Below are 24,511 nucleotides of genomic sequence, written 5' to 3'. Positions count from 1 at the left end.
TTGTTACTATATATGTTATATCGGAAGCACTTTGTAACGTTGTTTTGAGAAGTGCTATTTAAATAAATCAAGTTATGACTACAGGACACTTAAGTTATGTTGAAAAAGTAGAAGAAAGTAGAAATATCGCAGTACAAAATACTCCATTAGAAGTACAGGCCCTGATTTCATAATTTGAATAAGCAGCACAGTAGTTTATCAGGAGTATTTATTAAGTGGCAGAGTGGCACCACGTAACATTACTGGATCATAATTATTGATAATTTATACATTAAATGACTTTATATAGGGTCTCATAGTTTATTCATATTGTCCAAGCTCTACAGAACTTAATCAAACAGAAACATTTAGTTTAGGTCATTCATTTCTCAGGTGCTATTGTTTCAACTGTCAGAAGTAATAGTTAATAGAAAAATACATGAGAAAATCTACTTTTGCATAGATAGAATTGTTAAAGGAAGATTTGGTTTGATCTATTTGGTTGAAAAAAAAAGGCGCAGCTGAAACACTCACATTTCACCACCAACTTCTTCTCGCTGTCCTTTGAGCCCTCAGTGTTCAGGGCACGGCAGACGTACCAGCCAGGGTCTGATGAAGTCACAGTAAACGTGTGGGAGAGAGAGTTGATGGGTCGTGAATAAAGATTATTTGCAGTGATTATTTCAGCCTTATTATTTGTGTTGATCCTCATCAAGGTGAGAGTTGACTTCGGGAAACTTTCAGCAGTGCAGCTGGCGGTGATGGTCTGACCTTCTGTGACATCAGACCTCATAGACAGTTTAGGTTCAGTGGGCGGGTCTGTAGAGAGGAAGCAGAATCATATCTAAAGAAGGCACATTATGATTTTATTGTTTTTCTTCCCTCTGGTCTGTATTACATAGCTTTTTTTGAAAATGTAAATGTTCTGCAGAGATAAAAATCCAACAATCTGTGGCAAAGGGAGCTCCTCCCCTGAAGCTCCTAAACTCCTCGTCAGCAGATTTTCCCGTGCTTCAAAAATACACCATAACTGCATCATGCTTACCTAGTGGCTAACCGGTCACGCCCCCTCATGAAAGTAATTTAAAGCGAGAGCAGAGGCTGACATTCCACACACAAGCTGGAAGCAGATGAACAAAGTATTTGAATTCACGTGAAAGTCACTGGAAACATCACAGTACTTACACAGTACTTGTATGCACACTGGTTGACTCTCATCCCCTCTACCAATGAGGTTTGAGGCGCTGCAGCTGTAACAAGCTTCATCTGCTCTTTGTATTGTTAAACTCAGCTCTCGTCTGTTTGTGTTCTTCCACCAAGAGTCAGTTTGTTGATTTTTGCTGCGGGACCAGGAGTAAGTCCTCGGGGCAGGATTGGCATCGGTGTCACAGGTTAACGTGAGAGAACCACCAACTTTCACTTGGTTATCAGAAGAGCCACTGACAGAAATGCTCGTCTTCCTCGGCTTATCTGGAAAAAGGACCCAAGTGAAAAGACCTTTATCTCAACAACAGGTGAATCTGAAACAGAAGATTCTTTCAGGTTAATTCACAACCCAGATAGCACACGGATGTGGGCCACTTCAGGCAATGATCCATCACTTCTGGTCTTCTCGTGGCCCCGGACAAATCTGGACCAAGACACTTGCTATGTGAGTGACGGTCCACAAAGAATGTAATATTGTGAATACTATGCAGAAGATTTTAGTTCAGAATTCAAACTAAATCTATAGATGAAGACAAAGTTTAGGGACAAAGCTTTTGAAACAAGAGCCCTGAGATTTAAGTACTTTCGGTTATAAATTCCTGAGGTGCTGTTGTTTCAACTGTCAGAAGTAAAAATGAATGAAAAAACTGGATCACTGAAAAAATACATGAGAAGATTTTTCTTCTGCATGGACCGTTTTTTTTATTGGAAGATTTTGTCTGATTTGTTTGTTTAAAACATAAAGCAGCAGCTGAAACACTCACATTTCACCACCAACTCCTGCTGCTCGCTGTCCTTTGAGCCCTCAGTGTTCTGGGCACGGCAGAAGAACCAGCCAGAGTCGAATGAAGTCACAGCAAACGTGTGGTAGAGAGAGTTGATGGGTCGTGAATAAAGATTATTTTCAGTGATTATTTCAGCCTGATTATTTGTGTTGATCCTCATCAAGGTGAGAGTTGACTGTGGGAAACTTTCAACAGTGCAGCTGACGGTGATGGTCTGACCTTCTGTGACATCAGACCTCATAGACAGTTTAGGTTCAGTGGGCGGGTCTGTAGAGAGGAAGCAGAATCTTCTTTAAAGAAGGTGCATTATGATTTTATTGTGTTTCTTCCCTCTGGTCTGTGTTACATAGCTTTTTTTGAAAATGTACAGGTTCTGCAGAGATAAAAAATCCAACAATCAGTGGCAAAGGGAGCTCCTCTCCTGAAGCTCCTAAACTCCTCGTCAGCAGATTTTCCCGTGCTTCAAAAATACCCCATAACTGCATCGTGTTCACCTAGTGGCTAATCGGGCACGCCCCCTCATTACAGTTATTTAAACGAGAGCAGAGGCTGACATTTCACACACAAGCTGGAAGCAGATGACCAAAGAATTTGAATTCACTTGAAAATCACTGGAAACATCATAGTACTTACACAGTACTTGTATGCACACTGGTTGACTCTCATCCCCTCCACCAATGCGGTTTGAGGAGCTGCAGCTGTAACAAGCTTCATCTGCTCTTTGTATTGTTAAACTCAGCTCTCGTCTGTTTGTGGGATTCCACCAAGAGTCAGTTTGTTGATTTTTGCTGCGGTACCAGAAGTAAGTCGTCGGGGCAGGATTGGCATCGGTGTCACAGGTTAACTTGAGAGAACCACCAACTTTCACTTGGTTATCAGAAGAGCCACTGACAGAAATGCTCGTCTTCCTCGGCTTATCTGGAAAAAGGACCCAAGTGAAAAGACCTTTATCTCAACAACAGGTGAATCTGAAACAGAAGATTCTTTCAGGTTAATTCACAACCCAGATAGCACACGGATGTGGGCCACTTCAGGCAATGATCCATCACTTCTGGTCTTCTCCTGACCCAGGACAAATCTGGACCAAGACACTTGCTATGTGAGTGACGGTCCACTAAGAATGTAATATTGTGAATACTATGCAGAAGATTTTAGTTCAGAATTCAAATTAAATCAATACATGAAGACAAAGTTGGGGGACAAAGCTTTTTAAACGAGAGCCCTGAGTCTCTGAAACAGGCTGAACGAGGACATACAGCAGACTGAGTCAGGAGCTGAAAACACACTTTCAACTTCCTTCATTCACTGATTTTACGTTCATAAAGTTTTAATTCTTTTATTACTTCTTTTATGACAGATTTTTTAGTTGTTTTTAAATTTATATTCATATTTTCATGTGTTTTGAGTCTTTTTGATATTAGGGAAGCACTTTGTAAAGTTGTTTTGAGAAGTGCTATTTAAATAAATCAAGTTATGAGAACAGGCCACTTAAGTCATGTTGAAATAGTAGAAGAAAGTAGAAATATCGCAGTACAAAGTATTCCATTACAATAGGCCCTGATTTCATAATTAAAATAAGCAGCCCAGTAGTTTAGCAGGAGTATTCATTAAGTGGCAGAGTGGCACCACGTAACATTACTGGATCATTATTATTGATAATTTATAGATTAAATGACTTTATATAGGGTCAGGTAGTTTATTGATATTTTCTAAGCTCTACAGTACTTAATCAAATAGACACATTTACTTTAGGTCATTCATTTCTCAGGAGCTATTGTTTCAACTGTCAGAAGTAATAGTTACATAAAAAAATACATGAGAAAACCTACTTTTGCATAAACAGATTTTTTAAAGGAAGATTTGGTTTGATCTGTTTGGTTGAAAAAAACAGCCGCAGCTGAAACACTCACATTTCACCACCAACTCCTGCTGCTTGCTGTCCTTTGAGCCCTCAGTGTTCTGGGCACGGCAGAAGTACAAGCCAGCGTCGGATGAAGTCACAGTAAAAGTGTGGGGGAGAGAGTTGATGGGTCGTGAATAAAGATTTTCTTCAGTGATTATTAAAGCCTGAGGATTTGGGTTGGTCTTCATCAAGGTGAGAATTGACTGTGGGAAACTTTCAGCAGTGCAGTTGATGGTGATGGTCTGACCTTCTGTGACCTCAGACCTCATAGACAGTTTAGGTTCAGTGGGTGGGTCTGTAGAGAGGAAGCAGAATCATATTTAAAGAAGGCACATTATAATTGTATTGTTTTTCTTCCCTCTGGTCTGTATTACATAGCTTTTTTTTTTAATGTAAAGGTTCTGCAGAGATAAAAAATCCAACAATCAGTGGCAAAGGGAGCTCCTCTCCTGAAGCTCCTAAACTCCTCGTCAGCAGATTTTCCCGTGCTTCAAAAATACCCCATAACTGCATCGTGTTCACCTAGTTGCTAATCGGTCACGCCCCCTCATTACAGTTATTTAAACGAGAGCAGAGGCTGACATTTCACACACAAGCTGGAAGCAGATGAACAAAGTATTTGAATTCACGTGAAAGTCACTGGAAACATCACAGTACTTACACAGTACTTGTATGCACACTGGTTGACTCTCATCCCCTCTACCAATGAGGTTTGAGGAGCTGCAGCTGTAACAAGCTTCATCTGCTCTTTGTATTGTTAAACTCAGCTCTCGTCTGTTTTTGTTCTTCAACCAAGAGTCAGTTTGTTGATTTTTGCTGCGGGACCAGGAGTAAGTCGTCGGGGCAGGATTGGCATCGGTGTCACAGGTTAACGTGAGAGAACCACCAACTTTCACTTGGTTATCAGAAGAGCCACTGACAGAAATGCTCGTCTTCCTCGGCTTATCTGGAAAAAGGACCCAAGTGAAATGACCTTTATCTCAACAACAGGTGAATCTGAGGCAGAAGATTCTTTCAGGTTAATTCACAACCCAGACAGCACACGGATGTGGACCACTTCAGGCAATGATCCATCACTTCTGGTCTTCTCCTGGCCCAGGATAAATCTGGACCAAGACACTTGCTATGTGAGTGACGGTCCACTAAGAATGTAATATTGTGAATACTATGCAGAAGAGTTTAGTTCAGAATTCAAATTAAATCAATACATGAAGACAAAGTTTGGGGACAAAGCTTTTGAAACAAGAGCCCTGAGGCTCTGAAACAACCTGAACGAGGACATACAGCAGACTGAGTCAGGATCTGAACACACACTTTCAACTTCCTTCATTCACTGATTTTACGTTCGTAAAGTTTTAATTCTTTTATGATAGATTTTTAAGTTGTTTTTAAATTTATATTCATATTTTTCTGTATTTTTACTTTTTTTGTTATTTGGGAAGCACTTTGTAACGTTGTTTTGAGAAGTGCTATTTAAATAAATCATGTTATGACAACAGGCCACTTTGGTGATGTTGAAATAGACGTTTTCACTTAGAAGAAATGTTGGATAAGTTTAACGAATTAATTAATTTACACCATAGTTAAAAGAACCCTGTGGTGTTTTTGACATTGTGGAGTAATGTTTTCTTCTTTTTAGAACCAGCACGTCTGATCAGTATTTACTTTATACACAGTAATGTAGAATATATCCTCCTTGTTTATCCATTCACCATCACAAGTGCATCATTCTACTCACATCTGACTTTAACCTCAGCTGGCTGTGACTTTCCACTTCCAATGTCATTGGTGGCTTCACAGCTGTACAGTCCACTGTCAGAGGGACTGGTTGAATTCACCCTGAAGGTCTGAGTCTGAGTCTGTTGGATGATTTCCTCTCTCCCATCAGTCGTCTTCCTCCAGGTGACAGAGCTCACTGGTGGGTTGGACTCGGCAGAACAGCTCAGTGTCAACAACACATTTTCCTTCGCATCAAGTCCAGGATTGGCTTGAACTGTTACATGTTTGGGACTGTCTGCAGTAACCAAAGATATAGAAAACAGAGAACTGTCAGATTTAACCACTGTTCCTGATATAATGGTTTTTATAATGTAGAATGACCCTGAGTAATATTGTTTTTTATTTCATCAGGGATGAATTCATTGTAGATTTATAGGTAGTGAACTAATTTGTCAAAGCGAGAACAATAACATGCAAACCTGTGAAAACAATACATTGCTTTACACAATAACACCACAAATTATACTATAAGAAAAAGTATAACTGCTTAAAGTCAGAAGGCTTCAATTTAATAGAATTATACTTTAGTCTGATGGAAGAATTACAGAGTTTTCAGTACTTTAGGTCATTCATTTCTCAGTTGCTATTGTTTCAACTGTCAGAAGAAATAATTCCTGAAAAAAAACTGGATCACTGAAAAAATACATGGAACAATTTGCTTTTGCAATGATAGTTTTTTTAAAGGAAAATTTTGGTTTGATTTGTTTGGATGAAAAAAAAGGTCGCAGCTGAAGTAAGTCCTCGGGGCAGGATTGGCATCGGTGTCACAGGTTAACGTGAGAGAACCACCAACTTTCACTTGGTTATCAGAAGAGCCACTGACAGAAATGCTCGTCTTCCTCGGCTTATCTGGAAAAAGGACCCAAGTGAAATGACCTTTATCTCAACAACAGGTGAATCTGAGGCAGAAGATTCTTTCAGGTTAATTCACAACCCAGATAGCACACGGATGTGGGCCACTTCAGGAAATGATCCATCACTTTTGGTCTTCTCCTGGCCCAGGACAAATCTGGATCAAGACACTTGATATGTGAGTGACACTCCACTAAGAATGTAACATTGTGAATACTATGCAGAAGATTTTAGTTCATCATTTATTAAATCAATACATGAATGTGAAAGAGGTAAAATAACTGAAAATCACAGACACGCCACAAGTTGATGTGGATTCATACAGAGCAGCCTGGTGACACTGGTGGACATTTGAGGGCTGTGGGAGGATGGAGCCAATCCCCAGCTGACTCTGGCTCTGAGAGGTCGCCAGCGTATCACAGGGCCGACATCCAGAGACAAATATCCATTCACACAATTTAGAGTTTCCAATGAACTTCATCCCAATCTGCATGTCTTTGGACTCTGGGGCGAAGCTGGAGTACTGGGAGAGAACTCATGTAGACGGGGACAACATACAAACTTAACAGAAAGATCACAGCAAAGTTGGGATTCGAACCAGCAGCCTTCTTAGAATAATAATCATAACAGCAGGGTGTATGAGCTGGTCCCTCAAAAGTGAGCGGGCATCGGTTTACTGAGAATATGAAAGCAAGAGAAATGTGATGATGCGTCTACACAACAGCTAAATACAAATTGCGGAGGTGTCACTAAGAAAACATTATTTTAATAGAAGGGTTGATTTTTAAAGTTGAAGCCGACTTGACTGGGAAACTATGTGGAGTCAAGCTAAAGCCAAACTGCTCTAGAGTCGTAACTGATCTAGAATAGTTCAAACCATCGACGAAAAGTGAGGTCAAAGTGTCTAGATCGCCACCTGCTGCCTGACTGCAGTATAAATCTCACCTGAATCTCAGTGAATGGGACATGGAGCAAACTAAAGAGTCAAGGTACTCATCAACTAAAATTATCTCAAAGATGGATTCTATAGTTTTTATCACTTTTGTATGTTCAAATGTTCATTTTCATGTACATTTGATTAATTAATACATTTCATTGCTCGAGGCATGAAGGACACATTTATCCACTAAATGTAATGTTATGTATATTCGGAAATGTATTATAATATTCCGATTTTTATTATACATACCTTCAACGTTGAGGGTCACTTCTTCAGATAACCATCTGTCCCTCCCTTCGAATGTCAAAGAATACTTTCCGCTGTCACTTCTTCTCAGGTCACAGATCAAAATATTGCACAGTGGCTTCGCCCCGGCAGAGTTAGCATTCTTCCAACTTGAAGATGGAGAACCGATGTAATTCACTCTGTTTGCAAAGTCAGGACTGACCGGACGTGTCACGGTGTTTGTGCTGTAAATGACAGTGGATGTATAGTCTTTATCCTTTTCGACCCATAGTCTATCTTTCATCCAAAACCAGTTTGCATCATGATCATCAACATCTTCTGTGACTTGGCATTTAATTTCAAAGCAGGATCCCTCAGTAGCCAGCAGCACACCAGGTTCTAGTTGAAAGGGACTTGTAGAAACATCTGTCGGTGAAAACACAAGTGGAGATAATCGGTTAATCTTTAATGCAAATGTTTGAAAAAAAACATTATTTTAAAAGTGGATAAATAAAATCCTTACGTTTAATTAGGGCCAGAAGAACCAACCACTTGACTGTCTGAGCCTCCATCTCATGTGGGACTAAAACTGGATTTCTGAAAATAATAAAAACTGAAAAGTGGATACAAACATCATAAGATCATAGAACTTTTTCTTTTTACAGTAAAATGTGTGATAACAGTTATTTTTCAGCTTGTCTCAGAATTTCCTTCTTCCTCTTTCCATTTATTTTACTGACCTTTAAAGTTGTCATGTTTTGTTCCTCATTTCAAGATGGTTGTGAACTTGTGGTTTTAAAACACAAAAGTCCCCTCACCTCTATGCAGAATTTGCATTTTATTAAAAGAATTTAAATGTAATTATTTTAAAAGGGAATATTTGGGCCACATGTTTTTGTTAATCTCAGAGTTCAGTTTCTTTTTAATAACTAAAATATTGTTTGTTTTGTTTTTTATATTTTACTTCATTTGACATTACCCACTTGTTCAAATCACTTTAATTCAAAGAAACCCCAGAACACATTTAAAATATGTTGACTGGAAACATAACTGTATCTTTATTAGATTTGAATTGTTGAATCTTTAGTCTGAAATATACTGTTTAAAAAGTCATATCTGTCTCTTTAGGTTCATCTCAGTCTTCAGGGAACTACGACATCTGAAAAAGATGTTTGAGTTTTCATTTGGAAAAAAGTATTTCAACTGAATGGAAGAAAAAGGCTTTTAAATAAATATTATGATTATTATTATGATTATTATTATTAATAATATTTTTAAGTGGTCTGGATACAAATTTTACTATGAAAAAAATCTTCTTCTTTTATTTACTGTAAATAAAACTTCTGAAACACTTTATTTTACTCTAGTAGATTAACATCATGAGGAGATAAATAACCATAGAAGCTTGTTCTTACCTCAGAGGACCCACTTGTATCAGTCTGTCACACACAGCCTCACTCCGAGAATGAGACTTTACAGAAAAGGAAGTGTTCAAACTTTGAAAGGGGATGTAAAAAATGATTAGAATCCCCTGTCATGCAAGCTAGAAAACAGCTTCTTGTAGGTGTTATGATTACAGTGATAGAGTTTGCAGCTTCTCACAGTATCTGCACTCAGATGCACTTCCCCCCACTTCCTCTTTTTGTTGTAGTTTGTGGTGAAGTCTTGTTCACAGGCACAGAGCAGTTTTCAGTACGACGTATTTCTCTGGAGAATTTATGCTCACATAGTATTTACAGTGTCTCTTTTTAAAAATTCATCTAACAATGTGAAAACGTATCAAAACGGTTTGTGAAGAGATGAATAAACATAAAAGTGCAGGTGAACAACAAGTAAACAGGAAACATCTCACACAGAGAAAAGCATTTCACTCCCCCTCCCTGAGAGCTGCAACCACGATCTTCTTGGCATTGGCCGCCATTTCATCAATGGTGCCATTCAGAGCTTGCAGCATGGCCTTTAGTTGCTGTGGCAAATCGAACAGGCACATTTACAACTGGCTCTGTTAACAATAGATACAACAGGTGTCTTTGCAGTAGTAATGATAAAGCATTAACTTAGAGGAAACCTGAACTAAAAAGTTAAATAATAATAATACATTAATGTTATATTCTTAAGCAGTACTGTTAGTGGAGGAAAGTAAACATGTAAATATTCTCCAGAACTGTGCATTTCTTGTTTTTTAATTAAACTTTGTCTCTGCAACTTATGACCCTTCACATGTCTTTAGTTGTTCAGGAGAGCATGACCCAGACAAATACCTTCATCTGAAATAACTTAATCAGCTCCATGCAGGTCCGGACCTCGGTATTATTTAAAAATGTGTGTATGTGGGTGGTGGGTGAGTGAGTAGGAGGTGGAGTGGATCATCTTCTGGTAAATATACAAGGTAACGTAGTGTTAACGTCTCCTGCTCGACCTCCAGACCGGAGTCGGTGAAGTACAGGGGAGATGTCTGTTCTCCTCCCGGGCTGAAGCCTATACTCTCCATAATCACTGTTTCCTACGATTTCCAATATACAAATAGCCAATTAGAAATAGATTCTGAAGTTTCAACAACTGGTTGTTAAATAATTTATAAATCTATTGTGTTAAGACAAGGTTCTGACAACAGGCCACCATGGCCAGACACTTTGATTTAATCTCTTTTTAATATAAACCTTCTTGAGTTTTACTAAAGTCTCCATGTATGATTGTTTTAACTTAATGCAGCTGACGGTGATGGTCTGACCTTCTGTGACCTCAGACCTCATAGACAGCATAGGTTGAGTGGGCGGGTCTGTAGAGAGGAAGCAGAATCTTCTTTAAAGAAGGAAGATTATGATTTTATTACTTTACTTCTAATAAATTAGGTTTGAGGCGCTGCATCTGTTACATGATTTATTTTCAATGATCCATTACTTCTGGTCTTCTCCTGGCCCAGGACAAATCTGGACCAAGACACTTGCTACTGTATGTGAGTGAAGGTCCAATAAGAATGTAACATTGTGAATACAATGCACAGGATTTTAGTTCAGAATTCAAATCAAATTAATACATGAATGTGAAAGAGGTAAAATTACTGAAAATCACAGACACGCCACAAGTTGATGTGGATTCATACAGAGCAGCCTGGTGACACTGGTGGACATTTGAGGGTTGTGGGAGGATGGAGCCAATCCCCAGCTGACTCTGGCTCTGAGAGGTCGCCAGCGTATCACAGGGACGACATCCAGAGACAAACATCCATTCACACAATTTAGAGTTTCCAAAGAACTTCATCCCAATCTGCATGTCTTTGGACTGTGGGGCGAAGCTGGAGTACTGGGAGAGAACTCATGCAGACTGGGAGAACATACAAACTTAACAGAAAGATCACAGCAAAGTTGGGATTCGAACCAGCATCCTTCTTAGAATAATAATAATAATAATGATCATAACTGCAGGGTGTATTACCTAAAAGATAGAACATCAATAAAATGAATTCATCAACTTACATTTAACAGTGACTTTAATATTCCGGATCAAATATTTGTCCGTGTTGTCCTGTGTATGGCATGAAAACACCTTCCCATCATCCTGCCTGCTGGCTGTAAAGCTGAAGGTGGTTCTCTCCTTATCCTGATGAGAGCCTGTGACCTGTGTCTGGTCGATCTGAGTCACATCTTGAATCAGAGGGTTTGAAGGACATGAACTTGAAGTGGAGCATGTGAGTGTGACCTTGTCGGACTCCACCACGACAGTTGGTCCCTCAAAAGTGAGCGGGCATCGGTTTACTGAGAATATGAAAGCAAGAGAAATGTGATGATGCTTCTACACAACAGCTAAATTCTAATTGTAAAGTGTCACTGTGAAGATGTTGTTTTAATAGCAACATTATATTTTTTAAAGGTGTAGCCGACTTGACTGGGAAACTATGTAGAGTGAAGCTATAACCAAACTGCTCTAGAGTCATAACTGATCTAGAATAGTTCAAACCATCGACTAAAAGTGAAGCCAAAGTGTCTAGATCGCCACCTGGTGCATGACTGCGGTATAAATCTCACCTCCTGAATTTTAGTAAATGGGACATGGACCAAACCAAAAAGTCAAAATACACATCAACTAAAATGATCCCAAATATGGATTTCTGTAGTTTTTATCACTGGTTTATGTTCAAATGTTCATTTTCATGTACGTTTGGTAATTAATTAATACATTTCATTGCTCGAGGCATGAAGGACACATTTGTCTACTAATTGTAATTTTATGTTTATTCTGAAATGTATTTTAATATTCAGATTTTTATTGTATATTCCTTCGACGGAACTTCCAGGGTCACTTGTAGGAACATCTGTCTGTTTAAACAAAAGTGGAGAAATAAAATCGTTTTATTAGGGCCAGAAAAAACAACAGCTAGAAAACAGTTTTTTTCCCTTTAATAACTAATCTTTTTTATTTTTTATTTTATTTGACACTAGCTACTTTTTTTCTAAGAAACCCCAGAACACATTTAAAATATGTTGACTGCAAACATTTCAGTATCTTCATTAAATTTAACTTTTTGAAACTTTTAGTCTGAAATATACTGTTTAAAAAGTCATATCTGGCTCTTTGGGTTCATCTCAATCTTCAGGGAACTACAACGTCTGAAACCGATGTTTGAGTTTTCATTTGGAAAAATGTATTACAACTGAACGGAAGAAAAGGGTTTTAAATTATTATACATTTTATTAAGAAAAAAATCATCTTGTTTGTAATCAGTGTATATACTGTAAATAAAACTTCTGAAACACTATATTTTACACTAGTATTTAACATCCTGATGAGATAAAAAACCATGTGCAAGGTACAGGGTGGCCATGCCACTGCCATTTATAAACATACATCTCGCAAACAACACTGAGCTATTAAAGTAATTCACAGATTCATGTATTTATTTTAAACATACATGTAGAAGAGACAGTGAATCCTCAAGCCATCTGTGGATGGCACACATACTCCCACATTAGTGAAATGTGGGTAGCACACACACAACTTATCTAACCTTGGACGGATGGAGGTTGTCCGGCAGAGGGTCATATTAGCCTCACAATATGTCGGATGCATGTTAATGTGTATTTAAAGACATTTCAATTTGTGGAAAAAAAATTGTCGCGACCCCCCCCCCCCCCTGCAGTACCTCCGCGGACCCCTAGGGGTCGCGGACCCCCTGTTGAAGACCTCTGTTCTATATAATCCCTCACCATGTTGGCAGCAATCATGGACCATGATGATGGATCCAAATAGTATTGGTGGATCATGACAATGGATTGTGGATTATGGCGGCACCCGATCATGGTGGCAGCTGAACGCGGACTAAAAAATCAACAAGACTGCCTGACAATGTACCCTATTACTCGTGGCATCCATTGCACTTCTGTCCATCCTGGAAGAGGGATCCCTCACATGCGGCTCTTCCTGAGGTTTCTACGTTTTTCCCTCAAGAAGGTTTTTGTAGTTTTTCCTTACTCTTGTGAGGGTTAAGGGCAGAGGATGTCACACTTAGCGAAGTCCAATAGGACAATGCTCATAAAGTCTAGACCCCGGGGGGTATTCCAGTTCGCTGCTCTGCTCCACCCCCTTCTAATCCTGATGACATATCACAAGGTTCTAAAATGCCAAAGACTGTAAACATTCACATTACTTCTGTGCGTTTGTCAAAGTAAACATTGTTAAATTGGGAATCGGGTCTCTCCTGATCCTCAGAGAACCTACTTGTATCGGTCTGTCACACACAGCCTCACTCCGAGAATGAGACTTTACAGAAAAAGGAAGTGTTCACACTTTGAAAGGGGACGCAAAGAAAAAAATTGCATCACTTCATCATGCAAGCCAGTAAACAGCTTCTTGTAGGTGTTCTGTCTACAGTGATAGTGTTTGCAGCTTCTCACAGTATATGCACGCATATGCATTTCCTCCCACTTCCGCTTTTTGTTTTTGTTTGTAGTGAATTCGGCACACACCATTTTCAGTACGACATATTTATTAGTATTTACAGTGTCTCTATTTAAAACTTCATCTAACAATGTGAAAACGTATCAAAAGGGTTTGTGAAGAGTTGAATAAACATAAAAGTGAAGGTGAACAACAAGTAAACAGGAAACATCTCACACAGAGAAAAGCATTTCACTCCTCCTCCCCGAGAGCTGCAGCCACGATCTTCTCGGCATCAGCCGCCATTTCATCAATGGCGCCGTTCAGAGCTTGTAGCATGGCGGTGAAGGAGCGGCTGGCATAACGGGCGTGTCTGGGCATGGCCATCTCCACCAGCTTTGACGACACCGTGGCCAAGTCCTGTTCTGCCGCCGCCAGCCGCCGCTTCACTTCCCCTTTGGTAACCTCCCCTGACAGCGCACAGGTCCGCAGCCCTTTAAGTCTCAGGGGTTCCACGCCTCGCTGTCGGGCAAGTCGCTCGACTGATTTGTCATCCAGGCACAGAGATAACTGAGCTTTCGTAAGGATCCGCACCGCTACACTCGAGTCCACCATAGAAGCCACCAGGGGGATGGGAACGGCAGACATCCCACCAGATAGCGATGCAGCGGCCCATACCAGAGCTTTGAAGGTCTCCTTTTTCTGGGTGACCAGGACTGAGGTGAGCGTCGGGAGAGCCAAGAGAAGGGCTTGGGCTCGGATCTCTGGAAGGTCTTTGCCCAAGTCGTCCAACAGACCAGGGAAGTCAGACTTCTCCAGGTTGGAGGGTCTGACCACGTAGACTTTAGGTTGCGTCACACCCTTTGACCTCAGTGTTTCCAGACTGGCTTTCCTCTTCTCTTCAAGTCTTTTCTCTGGATCTCCCATTGAAGCTAGAAGAACCCAGTACACCGTTTGTCTCTGCAGTGAGCGGGCTTCCAAGAACACCTGCACACTGTTGGGATGGGGCGTATTTGTGAATGCCATGAAGATAGCGTTGTAGCGGAGGAATTTAACCCTATCCATGTATCCCTCAGGTTCGAATGGGGAGGTGTCGGGCACAGGCGGCAGGTCCCACAGGCGGAAGTCCGGGTGTTTAGGGTCAGGGTAGCCTGCCACGTCCTCTGAGGCCACTGGGGTTGAAGCAGGAGCCGCCCCCTCATCCCCAGGTCCGAGGCCACGGAGGGAGTTGATAAAGGAGTCTTTTCCATCACCGCGGTTTCCCATCACAGCCAAGTTGATCCTACTGATCAAGAGATCTTCTACCGAGTCCCTGACATCTGATAACTTATTGCTGTCTATGGATTCTTTCAGGGTCTCAAGGAAACTCAGGCCTTTGAAAACATCAGCCATTTCTGCAGAGACACAAAGTGAATTATTAGAAGAGTCACAACAGGTCCTTTGATAAAGAACAGATATGATGGATACTTTCTATCATCTATCGACTAATTCCACTAATCTATCTCTGTTTAGTCTGTTGTTCTGTGACTTTCATATCTGGAGAAGCATTCATCTTATCTGCTTCACACGTGACATGTGCATTGTTAAGGGCCCAAGGGAGTGCAGTGTGGAATTTGTCGTGATTTGGACACGCAATATGCTCAATAATAAGCTGATAATTGAACTTTGAATAAACAGGCGACCAGTGCTCTGCAGCAGAGGCGACTGGGACCATCAACGGTTCTGTGGACTGAGTCCCACAGTCGGCCTTTAGTTACTGTGGCAAATCGAACAGGCACGTTTACAACTGGCTCTGGTAACAGTAGATAAAACAGGTGTCTTTGCAGTAGTAATGATAAAGCATTAACTTAGAGGAAACATCGACTAAAAAACTAAATAATAATAATAATATATTAGTGTTATATTCTTAAGCAGTACTGTTAGTGGTGGAAAGTAAACATGTAAATATACTTGTTTTTTAATTATAAGTCTTCTCTACAAGATTATTTAACTCACATAAATCTAAAATTTGCACAGTTCATGAAAAGAAATGCATCACAAGATAATGTCCATTTGATTCATCCTAAACTGAAACTGTAAATATGCAGAGCTGTCAGTCAGTATTTCAATTCAAGACAACACTGCAAACACTCACCTGCACAGTATGAGGTAGAAGAAACCCTCTGGGTGAAACCTGTGTTCCCAGTCGGCTGATTCTGATTCTTCTGCAGCTTCGCAGCACTGACGCCGTCGGGTTGATCTATTTAAGGTGTTCGTCCAGCCAGTGGAACATGATAATCCTTTCAGCTCCTTAATCCAACAATCACCTTGAGCACATCCATGCACACTCTGTGTGAATGTAAAGCTACTGGCTTCCATGTACAAGCCTTCAAGAATGCAAAAAAAAATAACAGGGACCTAAATATAATATAATATATAATAATATAATCGTTTTTTTATTGAAGCATCGTTCGCGTTAAAGCAACATTTATTTTTCAATTAATTAAATTAAGACCATAATAAGTTGTTGTTGTTGTCTCAGTAAAACCACACCTTGATACCACAATCAGCATTATGAAAGTTTTATTTTCATTTACTATGAAAGCTGTTGTGAATTTTTAGTTTCCCTCCAGATATTTTTAAAAGGTAGAATAAAGAGGAACAAAGTAATATTAACTTTGTTAAGGAAAGTGGTTACACTCTGTGACCCACAAACCACCTGACACCTGTTTTCCAGTCACTTTAATCGTCACCTCCTCTCACACAGCGGAAGACCGTGAGGTGAATTTAAAAAATCTTTCTAGAGTAAAAGCTTATTTCAAAAACAAAAAGATAGGGGGAATTTTCTTTATTCACTCTGGTTCACTCATGATAAAGGTTTTTATTAAATGCATTCAAGAAAAAACTCAACACTGTAAATTACTATCACATCAGGATGCAGTGATTCCTTGATGTCACGGTCAAGTTGCTAGTAATATTCTGAGCATTTCCCAAGCATTTCATTGCAAGCGACTGCTTACAGTTTTTCTCAGTTGTTAACACACAAAAAGCGAAAATTCGGCACAATTTGCACAACCTTCACTTCATGTACCAATCGCTCGCCCCAGTTTGGCACTACTTCACACTCCCTTATCTGCATTAGACTCTGACTTTCCTTGTTTACACTCTGATGTCAATTACACATCACCTTGTTGTCAAAACACTAGACACAATGTTCAGTTGTTGCACATACTTCTCAAGTAAAATCTCAAAGCATCAACCTACAACACACAAATACTCAAATCTCTAAACATTCAGGTCTGTTGAGCAATTTCACAGCATTTACACAGCTGAACAGGACACTGACATTGTAGATATGGTTCGTGAGAACAACTCTATCACACTCAGACAAATAAAAACTAGGATCCTGGCTGACCATGCTACATTTAGAAACGTCCAGACCGTCATTGGACTGTATTCTTCATAGGACTGCCATGTGGATGAAACAAGTGTACAGGGTCCTATTTGAACGGAACACAGGCATGAAGGAGTTATGGTGAGAGTTTGTACTTGTAAGTACCAACATTCAGCACTGACACATGCATTTATTGTACCTGTAATCCAATATTGTTCCTTTTCTACAGTGTCTCACTGTAGCCCACTGTGTTGACCTCTCTGTGTCCATACTGTAACTTGCATTCTCATGCTGATCCAGGAGCATGACACACCTCATGTGTTGTACCAGTACATCTTTATTGATGAGGTGGGTTTCAACCTGGTGAAGAGGAGGCGACGGGGCAGAAACCTCATTGGCCAGCGGGCCAGTGTTCAGGTCCCCGGCCAGCGTGGTGGGAACATCACAATGTGTGCTAAAATGAATCACCATGGGATCTTGCACCGTCACACCCACCTAGGGGCCTATAACGCTGCCCGTCTCCTCACTTCCTGGATGGCCTGCATGACCGGCTGGTACCACCTGACCAGATAGATGACCCACAGAGGATCGATCATGTTATCACCTGGGACAATGTGAGCTTTCAAGTGCGGGAGTGGTTCCAGGACCACCCACATTTTTCCATTCTATACCCTCCATCTTATTCTCCTTTCCTGAATCCCATTGAGGAATTATTTTCAGCTTGGAGGTGGAAGGTATATGAACGGAACCCACAGGACCGGGTCCCACTGCTCCAGGCCATGGAGGAGGATTGTGGCGACGTGAGTGTCGAGGCCTGTCAGCATTGTGTGTGTGAGGTTTTTAGTTTTCTGTGTGCAGTTTTGAGAAAGCCGTTATTGTTTTGAAAAACATGACATTTGTGAAGGGGGGGGGGGGGGGCGAGTAAGCCGGTTTACAGTTCTGTATTGTTCTCTGTGTGTACCGAAATAAACCTTTTTATGTTGCATATTTGTGTGCTGTTTTATGTTTGACTATGAAAAAAGTAGGCCTAAACTTTTACAAAAGGAGAAATGGCTGATTCATTCATATGGTGTGTTCCATTTTGATGATTGTGTTTTCAATTTTTCACTTCAGTGTGCTGTAAATGCTTGATAGTGTGCAAGCAAATGCTTAGTTGTGTGTTCCCGATGAATGGTATGTGTGTGTCATTTGAAAATATGGCTGTGTGTACCAAATGAAAACACGAGTTCCATTTTGTGAACAGGTAAGAGATTTGATGGCAAAGAGTCATCTTGCAAAGGGAGTGTCAGGTTTAGCATTTTGTGTGCGAGGTTTTCAGTTGTCTGTGTGCAGTTTTGAGAAAGCCGTTATTGTTTTGAAAAACGTGTGTTAACAATTGTGAAAAACTGTAATGTAATTATTGTGTATATGACAATAATCTCTTGAAATTTGAAACATTGCTCTCTGGTGGCTGATTAAAGTAATTACGTCATAAACCCTGCCTCCTCCACAGCTGCTTTCTGACATGCGCTTAACTCTGCCGATTTTCCCGGAAACTCAATGCAGGATTGTGTTTTTGTGAATGCGTCTGACCAAAGAATCTTCTGCTTGATTGTTCATACGTGAAAGACAAACTTCTGAGAAAGTCCGGCCCCGTTTGTGCGGACATCCTCTGCTCTCCCTCAGCAGAGAGAAAGAAAGAAAGAAAGATGCACAGGAAGATTGGTTGATCACACAGCTTCAGAAGCAGCTGCACAGAGCTTCCATGTTCACCTATTAAAGATTTGTGACTAGATTTGACCACCACTGTTCCCCAGGGCTCTATTCAGGGTCCCTGAGAAGTTGTGAACATCAGGCTCCGCTTCCTTTTCAAGCAGAGACATTTCACGCTGAGTTCTGTTGCTCCTCTCGTCAGACAGTTATTAACTGGTATCAGTGGTCACCCACCCTGTCGTCGCACTGCAGACCAAATGTGTGTCGGTTGTTTGTTTTTCACACGCGCTGTGTGTCCCGCTAATGACGGTGGAGTGTCAGGTTTATCTCCTGCATTTCCCTCGAGAACAAGTTGGTTTATGCACGAAAGTAAATGTGAGGACTCTACGGTATGAAGAGGCGCAGCTTTCGGTCTGTCGATAACAACCAAAGCCCCGTTAGAACAAAAGAGAGGATTTCAGAAAATGAAACACTGGAGTGCTTTTCCTTTGAATGGTGCTAGGAGTGTGTTGTAAATACATTTGTGTCATAAGCAGATAAACATTGTGGTTCACAGCAGCATAAACAGAGAAAATGATCTTACCTTGGTTTTAATGTTTATCTGATGAATTCATGTCACAAACAAGTGGTTGCAACGCTTTCTGTATGCCTTTTCAATATAAAAGCACTCCAGCTTTTCTGTTGTTGGAATCCATTCCTTTGTTTAAAAAAGTTTTTTTTATTGTGAAATATTTGCAAGAGTGGAAGATGCACGTCTTCATACTGTGTAGTACTGGTATTTATTTGAGTACAAGGGACTTCTTTCATACAAGGCGATAATCATATTTGTAGCCATATTAAAATCAAAGCCTATATGTAAAAACATTGTGTTGCAGTAGCAGCTTCTCTTCAGAACATGATGTGGAACTGAGAAGCTACATATTGTGCATTGCAAATATGAATTGATATTCATTTGTATATTTTGCATTGAATAGAAAAAGTTGCACAGCTGCCTCTCTCTGTGTATTTTAATTTCTTGTACATTCAGCCTTTAACAGAAATTTCCAAATTTTTTAAATATGACACTCCTTTTGTGGGTTTATGTTTGGAATTAAAAAAGGATCTTGGGCTCGAAAAGATTGGTGACCACGGATCTATACCATCATACTGTATGTCCTTCAGGGAATTCCTATGTTCAACACTGACAAATTAGGGAACAGGAAAAAATATTTTTTTTTGTGTACCACTTTAATGAATATGAAATTATTTAAACATTTAGAAAAGGGGAAGTTTGTGTCAGTTGCACAAAGAAACACACAACCAGTTTATCTTCTATGTGCAGATGCTCGTCTCTATAAATGTTGCAATTATCCACAAACTCTGCAAGACCGGACGAAACCAACAATCAGTGATCTGTAGAATGGTCTAATCCAAAATCTGAAGGTTAAGTTATGATGGTCAAAGAAAATAAGTTTATATAAGTTTATAAAAAATGCTTTAAATTGCAAAGTATCTGCTTTCATCGTGTTTGTTTTTTTTCAGCACCTCTTACAAACCACATCTGTAGTTGCAGATTGCACTTGTTTGAAGGAACAGTTGTCAGCAGAGCTGGTAAATACTTGTATGGTGGGAAACTTCCTGTTCTCACGATTGCCTACTGTACTGGACCACAATTGCAACATTTTTTATTTAAAGCGCACTGAAGCGGTGTGACCAGAGTATGAGTGAGAACAAAGGATACATGTCCTTTTAAATGAGAGACCGGTAAACACTGGGGCACAGATATGTTTGAGTAGTATGAGTATTACCAATAAAAGACAAGAAAGTTCCACATTTTAAAATCATTCAACTGAATTTATGAAGATCTTTTATCAGAGAAGGAATTTCATGAACAAATTCATCTACTTCTAAGGAGCATAGAGAAGGGAGAAGGCTCAAGCGGTGAGAACTCTAGTTTTTCAATGAATTTCAGTTTACGTTGAATTCATATACTGACATTATGAAGCATGAAGCGCACTGGCCATCAGCAGATATTTACAGTATGTTTCAGACACAGACAACTTTCCCATGAACACGGGTGTACAATAAAAACATATGAACAAAAAAAATCCAGGTGTATAACCTACATCAGTGTCTTCATAGTAACTACACATTCACTTTCAGTATACTTAGAAGTAATAACAATCAAATTTATGTCTAAAAAACCTAGAATGTTCCTCATCAAATCCTTGAAGAAATGTCATTGAGGTTTGATATTTTAAAGTTTAACCCTGAATTTGGTATAAATGGCTGTAAATAAACAATATGTGTGTAAAAAATCATATTTTGGCTGTTTTCTATTGGCCTTTTCGATAAATCGGTCTTTGCCATTTTACTTGTGTCCTTTTTCTAAAAAGATTTGTCATCAAACTCATAAACACACAAGCACACACAATCATGTACTTCTGTACTGCCCCCCGGCCTCCTCTCGCTCTCTACTTTAAGTCATTTTAGAAACCACCTCCCCATCCTCACCTTCCTCCCCTGCTGACACACTCAGTCCCATCTCCATCTCTTCCTCTACCATCTCCTCCTCCCCCTCCCTGTTGTCCTCCAACACTTCACCTCCTTCGCCCCCATCGTCTTGTCTCTCCTCCGGTGCGCCTTTCTTAATTTCAGCATACTCTGTCTCTGTGGGGTCTTGAGCGTCCCTGGCCTCTGTGAGACTGCACTGTGACGCACAGAACATGATGTCAGAGTACTCCACCTCTTTGAATTCCTGGTCTCCATCAGGCGCTGATGTCCCAGCAGCCTCAGCAGCCTGGTCATGATTACGGTCGTTGAATTCCACTGCTTGGCCATCATCGATCTGTCATATATGATGTCATAATTAATCAGTAATTTGCTATATATCACACATTGCAGCCAGCCACCAGGGGGCGATCAACAAGCTGTCCCATCATCAATCATTATATATATCAAATGGCCCAAAAGCCTGATTAAGCAAGAGTTGAGGTTGACATATTGTGCAAGGGGCTGGAAGCAGTTGACCAATCACAACAGCATGTGCCAGCCGGCCAATCAGAAAGGAGGGTCTTAAAGAGACAGGAGCTAAAAGTGTTCCAGACAGAGGCTGTAAAGAGGAGCTGCAGCAAAGGACAAAATGAGGAGAGTGATGTGTTTCCGGAACATTAGAGCATCTAAACCTTTTCAATCAATAGCTCAAATTAAAATGATGAGCCTCAATATGATTGAATATCATTTTACTAATGTATCTTAAAACGCTGGGTTACAAATGAATCATAAACATACCATTGCACCTGTTTCAGTGGTCACCATCTCCATGTTCTCAGCCAAATTTTCAGATCTCCTCTTTTTTCTGGAAAAAAATTTAATCAAACAGTGAAAAATGTAAACAAATAACTAAATTGTTTTGTTCTTAAAACAGACGTCTAAAAGGCTTAAACTTAGGATGTGAATGGTTCAGATCAAAATATGAATAAACTTCATTATATCCTATATTTTGTTTTCAACACAGCAGTCCTTTACAGTGGCTTAAAGCAGGCAATGATACAATACAATGCATTGGCAGGTTTAGATTGGTTTTAAAATCTATGTTTGATGAACAATGTTATAACAATAAAAAAGCTGATAGCAGACATGATTTTGTCTCTAGTGTTTATGATGTGCAGTAAATATGCTTAAACATGCTAAAATAATAAAACTATCCTTTATGGTCCAACTTTATTTTGATATAGAAATAAAAGGCATGAATGTCAAAAAACTAAAAAACTGTAACTGAAGTAAAAGGAAGTTCAAAGTTGAACCTGTGGCATGCTCTAGCCAAACAGCAGATGGTTGCTGAAAGAAGAACCCCAGTCACAAATGCGATGATGACTCGTGGCTGCTGAACAATGCACCACAATCCTTTGAGTAGTTCTGGAATAAAAAAAAGGAGAAAATTAACTAAAATTAATTAGTGTCGTCTCTTCGTGAAAACACAAAATCCACACAATTAGATTCTAAAAGTGTCACTCACGTAGGAAAGTGTGATCTGCTCTGTCGAAGCTCACACATATGGTCACAGTGTCAGTCTGGTTTCCTACAGTTGGCGTGGTGGGGCTGCTGCTGTTCTTGGCACCCTCGGCCAAAGTTGTAGTCTGGTTTCCTTCAGTCGGCGTGGCAGACGGATTGATGGTCTCGGTCACCGGCGTGGTATTACCTGAGTGCACAATGTAGTTTTTCAACAGTGGCCATGTGACGGTGGGTATAGGAAACCAAGAAGATGAGAAATGTCTGCACTCGGCTGAAGCTCCCATGAACAATTTTTGGACCATGCGACAGTCTGGAGAAGGAGCTGTGGCCGAAGTGTTACCTTCCTGGAAGGTAAATACGTTTTTTGTGCGCGGACATTTGTCAGCTCCTGGTTGTTGTCAGTTCATGTGTGATTATTAGTGTTGTGAGCGAATTATGGACAGAAACCTTCAACACTCAGATCAGGTCACATATCATAGATGGATGACATGGCAGCTCCCAATAAGTGAAGCCAAAGCATCTTAATTGCCCCCTGGTGGCTTGTTGCAGTATAGTTCATAAACCCTGCCTTCATCCAGTTAAAGGCTGAGAACCTTTCAAATGTCTCAGTGAGTTTAAGAAAATAAAAAAAATAAAAACGATTATGATTACAGAGTCTAATATGTAAGAAAAGAAATGTCATATCACGTACACACAATTTAAATGATTCTTAAAAACACCACCTCCTCCTAATGATGAAAATATGATCATCCTCATTTTAACTATCAAATATCAAAAAAAAAAGTTTTGGAAAATATTTACATTATACTCTTCAGAAGATAAATGTTGGAAGTTACAATCTTTACCTGTAGTGCTGCTGCTCACAGACAAGAACAGAGACGCCAAGATGAGAAGTAACATCCTGATTCAGAGCTCGAGGTGGTCGGTCTCTCCAGAGGATTAATGCTACAGCAGCTCACAGCAAATATATAAAAAGTTCACATGATGAAACCGGATTAGAAACTAGATTTAGCTGCATTGATTTGAATACAGGATGTTGCATGGGTAGCAGGTGCATCTTTAAATGTGATATTTATAAAAATAATAATAATAACTTTGTATTATAAATTTGTATAGCACTTATTTAAACAAGGTGACAAAGTCCTTCACAAAATCCATGGCAAAAAACAAATGAATGAACTAAAATAAAATGTATTAAATTTAGTTGACATTTAAGCACCAAATCATTAAATGTTAAGGTTGAGACCTATTGTAAATATTTATAGATAAACCCAACAGCTCCCAATTTGACATCTTCTTCGGAGCTCTAAGTGTCTGGGATATTTCTATTTTGTTTTAATAATTTTCTGATTAAATAATTATTTAGTATTTTAAAATAAAATTTATTTTAACAACTTTGAGATAAAACTTCCCTCAGTCCTAAACTTTCCCAAAGGATTGCACAGACATAATAATAACACAAAAACCATGTGATTACATTGACTGTATAAAAGAGAGAAAGCATTAGTTAACAATTTGAAAGAATTCTTTAAAAGAAAGGTAAATGTAGAGCGTTACCTCTTTGTGTCTCTTCTGTTTTCGGTGATCTGAGCGCTGGCTCTCTTCCTCTCTTACTTCTCCCCTCTTCACACTACAACAAGTTTCCAGGAAGTTTCTCTCTGCTCTGCTGCCATCACTTCCTCAGTCGTTCGTCCGAGAGAGTCACATTGCTTATTTTAATCACATGTGCAGCTTCAAACCCTCTAACATGAAATGTTGATGACTTTAAAGGGATGGGACTTTGAAAAATGAAGAACCATAAGTATTTTAAAAGCCTTAAGATACTTTAAGATACTTCAAGATGTCATCTCTTCTACTGCCTAACCATCGTTGTGTATTCAGACACAATACGTACATGGAGCGATGTGCTT

General features: G+C 39.7%; 2 protein-coding genes across 5 annotated transcripts; both read right to left on the bottom strand.

The window, feature by feature from the left end:
- Positions 1-12,853: 12,853 nt before the first annotated feature.
- Positions 12,854-20,276, bottom strand: irgq2 (immunity-related GTPase family, q2). Of its 2 annotated transcripts, XM_053433650.1 has the most exons (3): positions 19,192-20,276; positions 15,678-15,909; positions 12,854-14,937 (listed from the first exon to the last, which is right to left on the bottom strand). In XM_053433650.1, the coding sequence occupies exon 3, from the start codon at positions 14,933-14,935 to the stop codon at positions 13,796-13,798; it is 1,140 nt and encodes a 379-aa protein (XP_053289625.1). In that variant the 5' UTR covers positions 14,936-14,937; positions 15,678-15,909; positions 19,192-20,276; the 3' UTR covers positions 12,854-13,795. The 2 variants fall into 2 exon arrangements, with proteins under 2 accessions (XP_053289625.1, XP_053289626.1); XM_053433651.1 differs by having other exon boundaries at positions 12,854-15,849.
- A 144-nt stretch (positions 20,277-20,420) lies between these two features.
- On the bottom strand, positions 20,421-24,280 carry LOC128450179 (uncharacterized). Of its 3 annotated transcripts, none has more exons than XM_053433698.1 (6): positions 24,159-24,280; positions 23,447-23,546; positions 22,606-22,788; positions 22,394-22,505; positions 21,879-21,945; positions 20,421-21,435 (listed from the first exon to the last, which is right to left on the bottom strand). In XM_053433698.1, exons 2-6 carry the CDS (start codon positions 23,499-23,501, stop codon positions 21,067-21,069), a joined length of 786 nt encoding a protein of 261 aa, XP_053289673.1. In that variant the 5' UTR covers positions 23,502-23,546; positions 24,159-24,280; the 3' UTR covers positions 20,421-21,066. The 3 variants fall into 3 exon arrangements, with proteins under 3 accessions (XP_053289673.1, XP_053289671.1, XP_053289672.1); XM_053433696.1 differs by having other exon boundaries at positions 23,447-23,555; positions 24,159-24,212; XM_053433697.1 differs by having other exon boundaries at positions 23,447-23,560; positions 24,160-24,200.
- Between the last annotated feature and the right edge of the window lie 231 nt (positions 24,281-24,511).

This window comes from Pleuronectes platessa, chromosome 10 (genome assembly GCF_947347685.1).
Source record: "Pleuronectes platessa chromosome 10, fPlePla1.1, whole genome shotgun sequence".
Classification (NCBI taxonomy): Eukaryota; Metazoa; Chordata; class Actinopteri; order Pleuronectiformes; family Pleuronectidae; genus Pleuronectes; species Pleuronectes platessa.
Note: the sequence above shows the minus strand (reverse complement) of the source record. Positions and strands in the feature narration are given on the sequence as shown.